General features: G+C 42.3%; 1 protein-coding gene across 26 annotated transcripts in view; it reads right to left on the bottom strand.

Moving 5' to 3' along the window:
* The window catches only part of LOC135489360 (actin-binding LIM protein 1-like), a 46851-nt gene that overhangs the window by 17470 nt on the left and 16680 nt on the right, over nucleotides 1-12701 (bottom strand). For 4 of the 26 annotated variants that reach the window (XM_064774674.1, XM_064774691.1, XM_064774683.1 and 1 more), the window contains exons 6-16: nucleotides 12009-12092; nucleotides 11486-11669; nucleotides 11252-11305; nucleotides 9981-9995; nucleotides 6247-6261; nucleotides 5553-5591; nucleotides 4409-4582; nucleotides 3790-4077; nucleotides 2752-2838; nucleotides 2097-2117; nucleotides 157-225 (exon numbers count right to left, since the gene is read on the bottom strand). In XM_064774674.1, the coding sequence (XP_064630744.1) occupies nucleotides 157-225; nucleotides 2097-2117; nucleotides 2752-2838; nucleotides 3790-4077; nucleotides 4409-4582; nucleotides 5553-5591; nucleotides 6247-6261; nucleotides 9981-9995; nucleotides 11252-11305; nucleotides 11486-11669; nucleotides 12009-12092 (1030 nt within the window). Of the gene's footprint in view, nucleotides 1-156; nucleotides 226-2096; nucleotides 2118-2751; nucleotides 2839-3789; nucleotides 4078-4408; nucleotides 4583-5552; nucleotides 5592-6246; nucleotides 6262-8128; nucleotides 8162-8518; nucleotides 8534-9980; nucleotides 9996-11251; nucleotides 11306-11485; nucleotides 11670-12008; nucleotides 12093-12701 lie in introns of all 26 variants that reach the window. The other 22 variants (XM_064774679.1, XM_064774689.1, XM_064774694.1 and 19 more) reach the window with 16 other exon arrangements.

Raw genomic sequence — 12701 nt, 5'->3', positions numbered from 1 at the left:
CCACACAGAGAACGAAATGCAATGTGTAGTAGTCCATCTCCAATAACAGGGTAAGCATGCTTGGATTACTTGGTCTTGGAGAGTAGGTGGCAGCTATCTCTGAGGCAACCACCATTCTCCCATGACCAGAATCGAAGCATGAAGAGAACTGGTTACCTGGTGGATAATTGCGGACTATATTTCCTGAGTGAGCAGGGGTGACAGAAGAGTTGGCTTTAGCATCACCTTCAACACAATGGTACAATGCACGGTTACAATCACAGTGTCATGGAAAGTTTAGAAACTTCTCATCCAGTGTTGTTGGTTTGATTGCATACAAACCGGCAGCATCCACCATTGTTGGTTTATAACTTCACAAAGACTGCTAAAGGAATGTACTCTTGCTGACCAACACTGTCAGCCATGAATGGATGCACATCTTGGTCAAAGTATCAAACACTAGAAACTAGAGATGATGCATGTCCCCTGCTCCAATCAAACAACTGGTGTCAAAGCAAGACGAAGAGTCTAACTTGCATTAGGCCAACTCTGGTCACACTGTCAGTTTGTAGCAAGTCCTAATTCTTGACTTCAATTTGAAATATTCAAAATTTGCCAGGTAAATGGAAGTCGCAAAACCAAACAACATTTTAAACCTGGAATTTTTGCACTTTATCACTGGGATGGAGTCTACACACTTGGTACAAAAAGTTAAGAAAAAATAAACAGGCATGATAAGCTGTGTTAAGCACAACAAAGTGGCCGTGTTTGATGTACAGTGCATCCAAGTGTAAGGACAATGCCAAATGGGTGGAAACATGGCGTTTACAACAAAGACCCTCATATTATACCAGCATTCAATAGTGCTCAATATCAATTAAACAGTGGTATTTAAACGCTCAATTAGGCTTCTTTAGAAAGGTTTATAGATTTGACAGACAATAAACACATAAATGCATGCAAGGGAGTGTAAACAAAGCTCTTCTACAAGGGGATGGTATTGGAGGTAAAATGAGCTGGAACTGAAGGAATCAAAGGAACTCAACTGAGAGAAATCACTGAGACGCCATGAAGGGACAGCTGACTCTAACAACGTCTGAGCTGAACTGAGCATGGCACTCATGTAAACATAGTGGCTAAGTTAAAGTGGGAGCTTTGAAGGGACAGCTGACTCTAACAACGTCTGAGCTGAACTGAGCATGGCACTCATGTAAACATAGTGACTAAGTTAAAGTGGGAGGTTTGAAGGGACAGCTGACTCTAACAACGTCTGAGCTGAACTGAGCATGGCACTCATGTAAACATAGTGGCTAAGTTAAAGTGGGAGCTTGACAAGAGGGCTGTACAATAAAAAGCTTCTCAAAGGAGAACAATTGTTTCAGATCTGCAACTGACAAACAGCTGAGTAAATCCCACATGCAGAGTGGTAAAAAAATAAGAAAATATGAGCAAAAAGGAAAGTTTCTAAAAGCTTGGCTGGAAAATCATGATATAAACTCATCCACACACAAGTTCCACTTCATGACCTTCCGAGTAGTTTCAGACTTGTGTCATTTTGCAGAATATATCATTCCCAGGTCAATGTCCACGAGGGGGTGAGAGTTCAAGAGAGAAACTTTGGAAAACCAGGAGTCAAAATATTGAAAATGATGAAAAATTTAGTTAGATAAGCAATTTCATAAGATGCTCCATGGAAATGATTTTACCATAAAATCCTATATAGTTAATTGGTTCTATCAAGAAATGAGATTAGGGTTAGCAATGCAGGGTTAGGTCAGTCATCCAGACACACGGTCAGGGCTTTCCAGGCAGATGTACACATCATCACCCCTCTTCAACCACAAGCATGCTCACCAAACATCTTCTTATCAATCCATAGCACTTGTCTGATGCTGGCCGGAGGTGAGAGCTAAAGGCAGACAGGTGTTGCTAAAAGTGTCACCAAGTTAAAGTGGCCCAAAGTGAGACATGTCGTGCCTGAAAGCCAGAGATACTTGGCAAACATTCATAGCACCCAGTGGCAACCAACTTCACCAATCCTTCAAGATGTGTACATCATGTCTGGTCAACCCATCAAGAACATGCAGCACGCAAACATCTGAGAAAACTAAACTTACACCACGATGATGACTCACTCTCTAATAGAACCAAACAGATGACATTTATACAAAAGGTAACAGAAAGGGGAGATCAAGACTAATGGTAACACATTGATCTTGTACAACGCAGTCACCAATGAGCGGAGCAGGTTCAGCCCAAACAGCAAAGATACTCTCATCCCATGGTCATCAACTCCCCCTTTACAATACCTATCCATCCTTGCATAAAACGTTCCCCCCCCCTCCCTATAAAGATTTTAACGGCCATAAAACAGACTTGGACAAATGTTGGACACAAATGAAACCAAAGAGAACACAATACAACAATGAGGAGGAGGAGTGAACAGCCTAAACGAAGATGACAACAAACATTCAAGATTCATGTGGAGTCAGCCTTTCTATGGTGTGTTCTGGTATTCCATACGCTTGTTTATTTGTTAGATGTCACCACCTACTCTTATGAAACTAGATATTATTGCATTAGCTCCAACTTAGTAGAATCTAACAGAGTCACATGACAACTTTACACCATTATATTTTTAGCTCAGTTATAACTGGATTATATCTCTACCTGAGGCATTATTTAACACACTTGGCCAACTCATCGCTGAGCGTTATCTAACACACTTGGCCAACTCATCGCTGAGCGTTATCTAACACACGCGATCCTTACCTGGATAATATGGCAGAGTGGATGCCTTGCCCCCTTTCGGCGGGCCTTTATGAATCATCCTTGGACGATCGCGGTCCCTGGACGGTGCTGCAATGAAGAGGTCATGGTCGAATGTACAGCGAGGAGCGAGGAAGGTGGATCGTGATCACATTCATATCAGGGGGCCGAGTCAGATATCTGGTCCCGGTGAAGCTGGAGCCGGAAGATATCCAGGCTCAAAGTTCAGTTCAGGATGGTTTCATGTACTGTCAAAGCAATCAACCTTCATGTTTCAAAAGACTCGCCTTAGGTGGAGTCAAGTCTGTGGGGAAGTGTTTGTTCCAACCAAACAGTCAATTGTGTGCTGCTGTGGATGAGAGCTTGAAGTAACCCTGGCCCTTGACCCATCTGCATGGCAGAAAGAGGAAAGTACAGGAGAGACTTTCACCTCGCCCTCCCTGGCAATGAGTCTAGGTCTTGAAAAATTTTCAAAGTCAAAAAAGTTTTTGGACTGATGATATTGGCTGTGACTGTCGCGCCCCTGATGTGAATGTGCGTAAAGTGACCCGATACGATGGCAAGGTGCAGGTGTGGATAGGAACGCAGGATCCATTTATACACAACAAGCCAAGCTGGCTCTTCAAGCTGCGTCACAATGTACATTCCAACTAAAGAGAGAGAAACCACTTCAAAGAAATACACCTTAGCTTTCAACAAAAGTCATCTCATGCATTGAAAATAAGTAGATTTCATTTTGGCTATTTACACGACTGTTTGGTTGTCCCATGTGAGAGGGTCACGATGCACAGGTTGACATGGCAGACCAAGACTATCAGGCCATCAAAAACGACCTGCATTAACTGCCGCAGGAACTACTCTTATCAACCAAACATGCCAGATATGACAGATAATCTGCAGCCCTCGTCAAATATTACCTATATTAAGAAGTGACAACCTTGAGGTAGTATCCAACCCCAGGTTCAAATCTTCCCAAGCAGCATATACCTATTTACAAGCTCTGAAAAGCAACAGGGACTTCAAGGAAAACGAAGGACTTACACGCAAAAACAGGTGATTCATATCGAGTCTTGTGGTGCGGTTCAATTGCTGCAGAGGGCGTTCTTGATGCACTACGAGGGTCCAACGTTGGTGATATTGCACGCTTCTTTTTAATTTCTAAATCTTTCAACACCACCGCGCTCATTCCTGATCCCTCTCCTATCATTTTGAGGATCTGCTCAATTTCTCGCTTGATTTTTGGATCATCGATGTCGTCCGAGTTTTGGAGTTCTGCAAGACGTTCTTCCCTTGCCTCGCGCTCCACTTTAGCTCTTATTTTATCTCGTACTGGAAAAGGTCAAGAACGATAGTAAAACCTAAGGCTGATAACTAACTGCCACGTATCGCCACCACTGCACTCCTGCCTACACAGGACCGCCTCGGGAAAGGGCTTGGAGGAAGTGATATTCCTGTATCTCCACATTCAAGCAGTCTGGTTTACCACCAGTGTCATGACTCTGGCCTTTATGCAAAAGGCCCCTAGAATGATGAAACAAACCCAGTACCCCAGGTAGACACTGATGCATCTTGGTATCGACCAGTGAAACAGTATCCAACTCAAGATTGGAAGGCCCAGCCAACTTACTCTTAGACTGCTGTACAGTATAAAGCAACTTACATATTCCTGGTAGAATAGCGGCAGGGCACGGCGGCCCAGGCCAGTCGTCTCGTTCAATCCTTGCCTGCTCATAGGGCTCCGGATGATGTCCACCCGGATAGTGTGACAACATGATGGGCTCCTCATTGTTGAGTGGCGCTGGCGATTTCCTCCCGGCAGCCGCACTTTCAGACGCTGAAATAGCCAAGTCAGGCATTCAGTGAGGAGGTAGAGAAGGAGAACAGTTCATCATTATATCAGGCGTCACTTACAATGAAGAGAAGCATGAGCCCAACTACAATGTGTAAGAACACACTCCAGTGTGAATTCAGTTGTCCAACAGCTCACACTTTCATCTTTAAGATTTCCTCATGAAATAGTTAACAACACATAAGTTCAGATGTATGTTAAACATTGAAAATGTCAGCTCTCCAGAACTCGAGAGCTGATCTCTAACGGCTCAGACTCTCAAGGATCCCGAGCACCAAAGCAAGGCAAGGTATATTGACGACAGGATATTGGGAATATGTGGATGGATTTGGTGACAGAGAACCTCTCTGGCATCGTATTCTTATCTAGTGTGTCACAGCAGATCATCTTCAAAAACACTCCTAACTGTTGATCTCCACTCCACCCAACAAAGAACATCTCACCGAGAAACTCTACTTGAACCAAACCAAAGGAGGAATCTTACTAATGAGTGCTTACACTGGTGCTGACACAGCTGTGTTGTCTGCTTGATTATAAACATACCCGAGAAATTGGTAAACCCAAACCAACTAAATATCAATTATGATGAACCATTTCAAGTCTCTAAATATATTTCAACCAACAGAATTAGAAAGACATTTTCTCAATCTACACAGTATGAATGATGAAGGACTGATCAGAAATATCTGTAATGTTATTAGTGAGGTGGCATCATCGACCAGGGTGTAGATCACATGCCAGATGTGGTATCATCTACTACTGCTCCATTGTTGTGATTGTTAGCATAAAGGGGTCCTCTGATGGGGGTCTATTTCAAGGCTTTTCTAATCAGTCCTTCTTTGCCACAACTGCTGTGGCCTATTTCACCCTATCCCAACAAAATTACATGAATTTAACTGAAGCATTCTATTTCTAGCATTCCCCCATTCACTGTATAAGCCTAGATTAAACTCACAAGCCCTATTCAAAGGGTATCTGTGTATGCCTTTAGCCTCTGAAATACATGGAGTAAAAGTTCTGACACATGGCATATTGAGGGATAGCACATCAATGAACCGTGCATGCAAGGCTGCCAACAACAGTACCCACAGAGCCTTCAATGTTGTGTTTGGGGAAGGCTTCTCATGGAGGGGCTGTTCAAGAGGCCACGTTATGTGGAAGTTAGCAAAGAGTTCAGAAGTCTTGACAATAAACCATCATTGAAAGAATCTACTGAAAGCCAATGATTCGAGTAAGAAGCAAAGAACCGCTATAAAGAATATCCAAGTTAATACTACTGGTTTAGAGTCAAGTATGATGGGAGAAGATGTGAGAGAGTTTCAGCTAGTCCTACATCTATCACCCAAGTTTCTAACAAGTGGAGAGAAACTTGACAAGTTGTGGTTAGATAGGCCTAGGGCTAAAATGAAATAAAAGTACATTTCTGAAGTTCTGTTTTTAATCCACAAAAGATTCATTTTCAGCAGAAACTTTTCTTTGCCAACACGTGTTTATGCTTTAGTGAATCTGTTTTATAGGATTAATAGCAAATCAACCATCATGTAAGCAGGGTCAGATTCCCTGCCCACACTGAAACATCAAAAACATGTGAACATCAGAAATGTGCCATTATATTACTAATGTAACTAATTAGTAATGTGTATACATACCGAGTACCATCATGCCTGCAGTGGAGGGAGAGAAAAGAAACAAGTGCTGTCAGGTCAGAGTCAAAACAAGCTAAGTCTACAGTGGTAAATGTAACACATTCCATGGTTTCCTTCCTTCAAAGACGTTGAATCATTCCTTCAAGGAAACTTGACCAAAAAACTATAGAATGGCACATATACCACCAGAGACCACATCGAATGCAGGTTTAAAGTGAATATTGCAGCAGACGGCAATCTCACTCTAAACCTGTCCATCAAGGCTATGGCTGAGAGTAATAGAAAGTATCATGCTCGTAAACACCCTGGTGCCACACCTCAAAGACTTAGAGGCAAGTTTGGCGATGATCAGATCTCTAATTCACCAAGATGTCACCGTATTCATTTGAAGTTAATCAGCAGAGATTAGAGTTGGTGCTAATGAAGATTGAATCATGCATTAAACAAGAACAGCACCACTTTACATCAAATCACTTGAGAATGAATGGAAGTTAGGTAAACAATACAATGGCATACAAGCCACAGTATAGGTAGCCTTACAGATAGAGACATTGTGAATGATTGAGTCATTTACACTGTGAAAGACATTGTTGTTAATAATACATGCAGGATGTAACCTTAGACTGAAGACTACCATGTTTGTATTACACAACAGCAAGAGACAAGACAGGAGAACACATGTCACCTTCTTCATATGACATCATTCTGAGAATACAGGAGCACAGTCTGAAATACAACATTCTACAGAGGATCAATGGTGTGCTATAGTGGCTGTGCAGATGATGCACTTTCAGATGTCAAACATTTGGTGTAATTGACCCTTTGCACAGTGTGATCATCACACCAATAGTAATAGCAGTGCAGTGTGGCGAATTCCGCCTAGTCATGAAGCACACGTGGCACACTTTCTTGGCAACATTGAGAGGGTCAAGGCCACTGATTGACGTCCAAAATGGATGCTCAAATGCAGTCACCGCATAGGCTCTATACTCCCATCCGTGGCAATGCCAAAGAGGCGTGGTGAGTAGGAACAATGATTCGACATCACTCCACGAGGGGGTGCTGAGGAGAACATAAATGCTATTAGTAGGTGCAGACAAGTCTATTTAACATAACACTACGAGACAGATACTTCGATTTTGCGACAAAGGACTAATCTACCAACAGAAACATACGATCAGTCAAACTCTACACTATCAGTCAACGATGTGAAACCAGCTGAACACAGCAGCCTCATTCATTTTTACTTCTAACAGCCATGTAACACATCTGATCTAGTCGAGTGCAACTGCATTACTCTCATAGAGGTATGATAAGATTGTATCAGGAGTATGTACACTTGAATAATTGATCAACGGTACACACTGGTGATAACAGCCCTATTCAGCCAAAGGCTTCGTGTCCTCAGCTCAAGTGCTGATATGATCAACAGCGGTGAGCAGACGACACATATTTCCATTTTAGCACAGAAGTGAGAGTGATTTCAGGTCACCTGTATATTTACATTTGAGGGATTAGTGATGCGATTGAAGCAGGTGCACATGACAGAGGTCATGGTGATGTGAGGTCATCTTATTAGAATATGGATTCTTAAGGTTTTATTCGAGGTGATCAATGCAGATGGATGACATATTTTACACTTTTGCACAGAATTCACCTCTTTCCTGGCGAGGCCCCTTGGTGGTGACACTCTGTTTTGGGGGAACAAAATGGCCAGCTTAAAGGGTCAGCCTTTCTGATCTCACAGCTCAGCCCACAACAGAGCACCACCACAAGTCATGAAGGGGCACTTGTCTGGGGGGGGAGAGGCTGATAGAGAGCAAAGTGAGAACGTCTGCTGAGGATTTGCTTTGAGTGGATTTAGTGATGTAAGCAGACGACATACCACTTTCATGTCTAACACCCAAATAAGGCGACCCTACAAGCAAAACAAACAAAATGGCTAATGACAAACTTAAAACATTTATCTGTGAACTATCAACAACAAAAACAACACAAAACACACAATAACAAAACACATCACTGGCTGACCCAAGGTCAGAAAATGTGGACTTCTGAATTCAGTACATTGACAAAGATCTGGGGATTTGAAATCAACATCTCCAGCAAAGGTCTAAATGCAAGTGAAAGTGAATCAGAAGTCAACCTTTTCTGCATGTAAGTTATGAACCAATGGAGGAGGGTCAGCAGAATGATTTCAATGGGTGGACCCTTTCTGATACTAGAGCTATGAACAATGGGATAAACACAGTCACAATGATGTAAGCATACATACTCGGCATACTGGATCCTGGAAGGCAATCGAGAGCAAAAGAGACTTAGTCGAGGTGCAATGGCAGGATAAACCCAGGATGAATGAACGGCACACCATAGGCACAACCAATTTGGCTAGAAATTGAAATTTTAAAGCAATTAGAACTCTATCAGATTTCAAGTTCTCGCCAAAATGGTGGTGGCTCTTGTCATCCCTAAGATGTGTTCTTTCAAGGCAGTAAGCTAAATCATAAAGACAGGTACTTTACGTTGCAATAAAGCATTAATCTGTGTCTGCATCCAGACCTAGCTGAAGCAGACGCTGTTTGTTCGTCCAACCAAGGTAGGTGACAGCAGCAGTCAAGGCCTGGAATTCCTGCATTAACATTCCATCAATTCCAATTTTGGGTTCACATGACATCGAGCCATGAGTCATGCAAACCATGTACAGGAGATATTCACATGAAGGACACCAGACCTGCTTCGATATCAAGCAGGTCAAATCTTAAATCAACAACATCTACGCAACAAATCAACACATCGATTTGAGGGAAAATAAAATATGTAAACAGTTAGGCACTCAGTGGATGAGGGTGCATCACACTCTTTAACTGAAAAACTGTGGGTACAACTTCTGTGTAACAGCTTCTCATCTTGATATGAAGGCTCTGACCCCTCTCAGTGAGTACCACCATACCAGTAGTAGCATGGTATCAAGACAAAAGGTCATAAGTGGTAGGATATCTCTATTTGGCACCCAAGATGCTGGAGTCTGCATCATTTTTGAAATCAGATTCTCCTTTGTTCACCGCCTCCATCCAGGAATTGAATCATAAATACCACTGGAATGCAAGCCTGCACATAAACATGCACCTCATTTCAAAGCTGAAAGCAGTTTACGCAGAAGGTACGGAAAATAGGCTGTCAACAGCTGGGGGAACGTCATTACACATTCCAGGGTTACTGAAAATGCATAAACAGGCTGCAATGTGCTGCACTTCTACAACGCAACATGAGCAAAACTGCTATAAATATTCACATGAGCTTTTAGATCGCCTCACAAACTGCGTCAAATGAATTTAAAGACTGCGATAATTTGATGAAACAGGGCTGAATTTCAATTTCTAAATAAAATCAGTCTCAGTCTACCCCGTTTTACTGAACAAGCCCCAACTACAAACTACAGGACATGCCCGTTGTCAATACATACAATATGGTGTTCTTGAGAGTCAATGCAGACAATGACTGGACACCATGCATTGCATAATGCATTTACCTGCATTATGTCATGAGACCAGATTTCAGGTTACTGATTGATAAAGATACTGAGTAATCCACTTCAGGTTGCAGCTCTGTGTCAACAGTAAAATAGTAAAATGTACCAGGAAAATATCAAAAAGAAATCTTGGAGAGGAATAGAACAGAATCCGGCCACCAGAGGGCAACATGCAAGGAGAGAAGTTTAGAACGGGTTGGTCCGTTACCTTGATCTATGTAGCCTGGAGAAAATCACAAAACACAGGGTCAGGTTAGCATGAGGTAAATGGATGCATTGCCAGGGAGCAGACTAAATAATGAACCATCAGCAGAGCCAATGGCAGCATTTTCACACATTGAGACCCTGAATGCCCCCTGACAAGGCTAGGGATAAATAACCACAGGATCAATTCGTAAAGTGAAGGAACATGCAAGGTTTTCGAAAGGCATATTTTGAAGCCTCTACTATCAAGTTCATTATGTTATGGCAAAGTGTAGGCATCAGAGTATTTACAGCCATTTTATCAGCAGTTTTTATCAGGCTAAATGGTCCTTCTGATGAGTGGAATGCCAGTGAGTAGGAAATGTTTATGTATGTGGAATACATGTCTATCATTTATCATAACACTCACTTTTTGTACATAAACACACAGTAACACTTTAGGTAAACAATGCCATAATAGTTCAGCCCTCACTGGTGGAAACCACAATGATTGGCAACAGCTCATTGAAGCATTCAACCACACTTCTCAAAAGACAGGCATGCAAGTTCCACCGACAAAGGTTATCTATGAGGTCACTAATCTTCTTACGTCAACAAAGCAAACGGGCACAGGAGGCCCTGGCATTTACAATTGATCCAATTACTATGTCTTATCCAACCTCACAATGTACACTAGGTCAAGGGGGACAAACAAGCTCTTATCTCACATTCTTCTCATTTCGTTTCATGTATACTGGATGTTTGGTGACCTTGGTTTTGAAGTGTTTTTAGGAGCTGTATTTGGATGAGCAATTGAAAACATCACTTGTATATATAGAGGTGAGGGGACAGTTTCAAAGACACGAGGGGTTGTGAGGGATCTAAGTCTAACAACGCATACTGGTTTGAGAGAAACACAACAAAGAGAGGTGAAACCCACATCAAGGAAGGGGACAAGTTTTTTGCAATCATCACTAGTTATTTCTCCCCAACTGAAAGACCCACCCATATACATTTCCCACAACCAATACTCTCCAACAGGTTAAATCATTAGCAGAATGGCTCTAATCAGACATCATTACCCCAGGTAGGCCCATCCTACAATGACACATATGTCATGCTCAGGACAGACACTCTTCCCCATTTGAGGTCAGGCCCATTACCAGTCCTCGCCAAATTAGTTTTGACAAAGCATTAATTCTATTAAACAGATCAAGTTGTTAATTGGGACAATGAATGATTAAGTAGAGTATGATCAACACCACTTGATCTTTAAGTCCACTGAGTGATACTAACCTTTCTTCATTGGTTTTATATAAGCTGTTTTCACTTTGGAATAGGAGAAGTTTTCTGAAACAAGATTAACAAGTAATATTAGTGCCTTGACTCTAGCAGTGATTTTGATTTCATTTTGTGCTCGCTTGCATATGACAGAGGCATCATGCCCATTCATGAGCCTCATCCCAGATGTACACACTAAGCAACAGATGCAGTAATGCTGGTAATCTCAGCTCCAAACAAGATACTCACCCGGTCTATGGAAGTGCGGTGACTTGGGAGGTAATGAGCTTCCCGGCGATTGGCTACGTTTATACTTGTCTGTTTCTATCCTGCCGCTGTCGTTCATAACCTCCTTGTCTTTCTCAAGATAACTCTTCGGGTACATCTTCCCGTAGTCGACATCAAACTTGGGATCATGGTGAACTCCAGAATCCTGAAACAATAGCGAACATTTCAAGTCTCAACGTGTAGGAACTCAATTACGACTCCAAGACTTTGATAGTTCTCAGCGTTCTTGAGTTCCTCCAAGTGACACCCAAGCTGCCAAGTTGACCTGGAGGCCCAGCCCTCAATAGTCGATATCAAGCTCATGATCATAGCGACCACTTCATTCCTGAAACAAGAAACATTTCAATGCCTTTGACACTCTATCAAGTTTCTAACCACCGGTCCATACTGGTCTTGGCCTGAAATGAGCTGACACTGTGAAGACCTTCTCATTTCCACCAAGATCCGTTTCATGACACACAACCTGGAAGACCATGATACTCACCACCCTGGGTCTGCCCAGACTGCCTGAGCGAGACGATGATCTAGACCCGAGAGATGATGCTGGACTAGGAGTACGATAATTATACTGGAAGACAAAAGAGCATTTCCTTTAGTACAGTTTCACACCAATTCAATGATCATTCTAAGCTGGTTGTGACACCTCTTTCCCATCTCTGCCCGCAAAAGTTTGTCACATCCACACAATGATCTGGAAGCCACAGAAACAGAAAGGGTTGAAACAATCATGTAGCCGAGCTCTATACATGAATATTGAGGTGAGATTATGTCATCATCTGGCAATAGTACTACAAAGTCAATGTTATGGCTGTCCTCCTAACATCCTGGGACCTCAGCCATTCTACAGTTTGTACGCACGGCCCATAAGAAAATCAATGGCCAGGAAGAAAGCTGTGTATAATTGGCATCTATTTTCATCAATCTTCTTAGGTCATTACTAAGGTTCTATCTTCTCGAGCCATTACCTAGGTTACATAGTGGGAATATCCCGAGATTGCTTCACAGATAAACAAGACGGATGCAGTAGTAATTCTTAGTTGATACAATCGGTGGGAATGGTACGAGTCCTGCTCAGTTAATGTTCTCCGTAGATGAGGAAGAGGGAGGGACATAGTCACACTGGTAGGAAGCTAGCCTTAAACGACTTGTACACATTTCGGCAGACTAGTGAGGCAAA

This window comes from Lineus longissimus, chromosome 6 (assembly GCF_910592395.1).
Source record: "Lineus longissimus chromosome 6, tnLinLong1.2, whole genome shotgun sequence".
NCBI classification, from domain to species: Eukaryota; Metazoa; Nemertea; class Pilidiophora; order Heteronemertea; family Lineidae; genus Lineus; species Lineus longissimus.
This window is presented reverse-complemented; position numbering and strand designations above follow the sequence as displayed.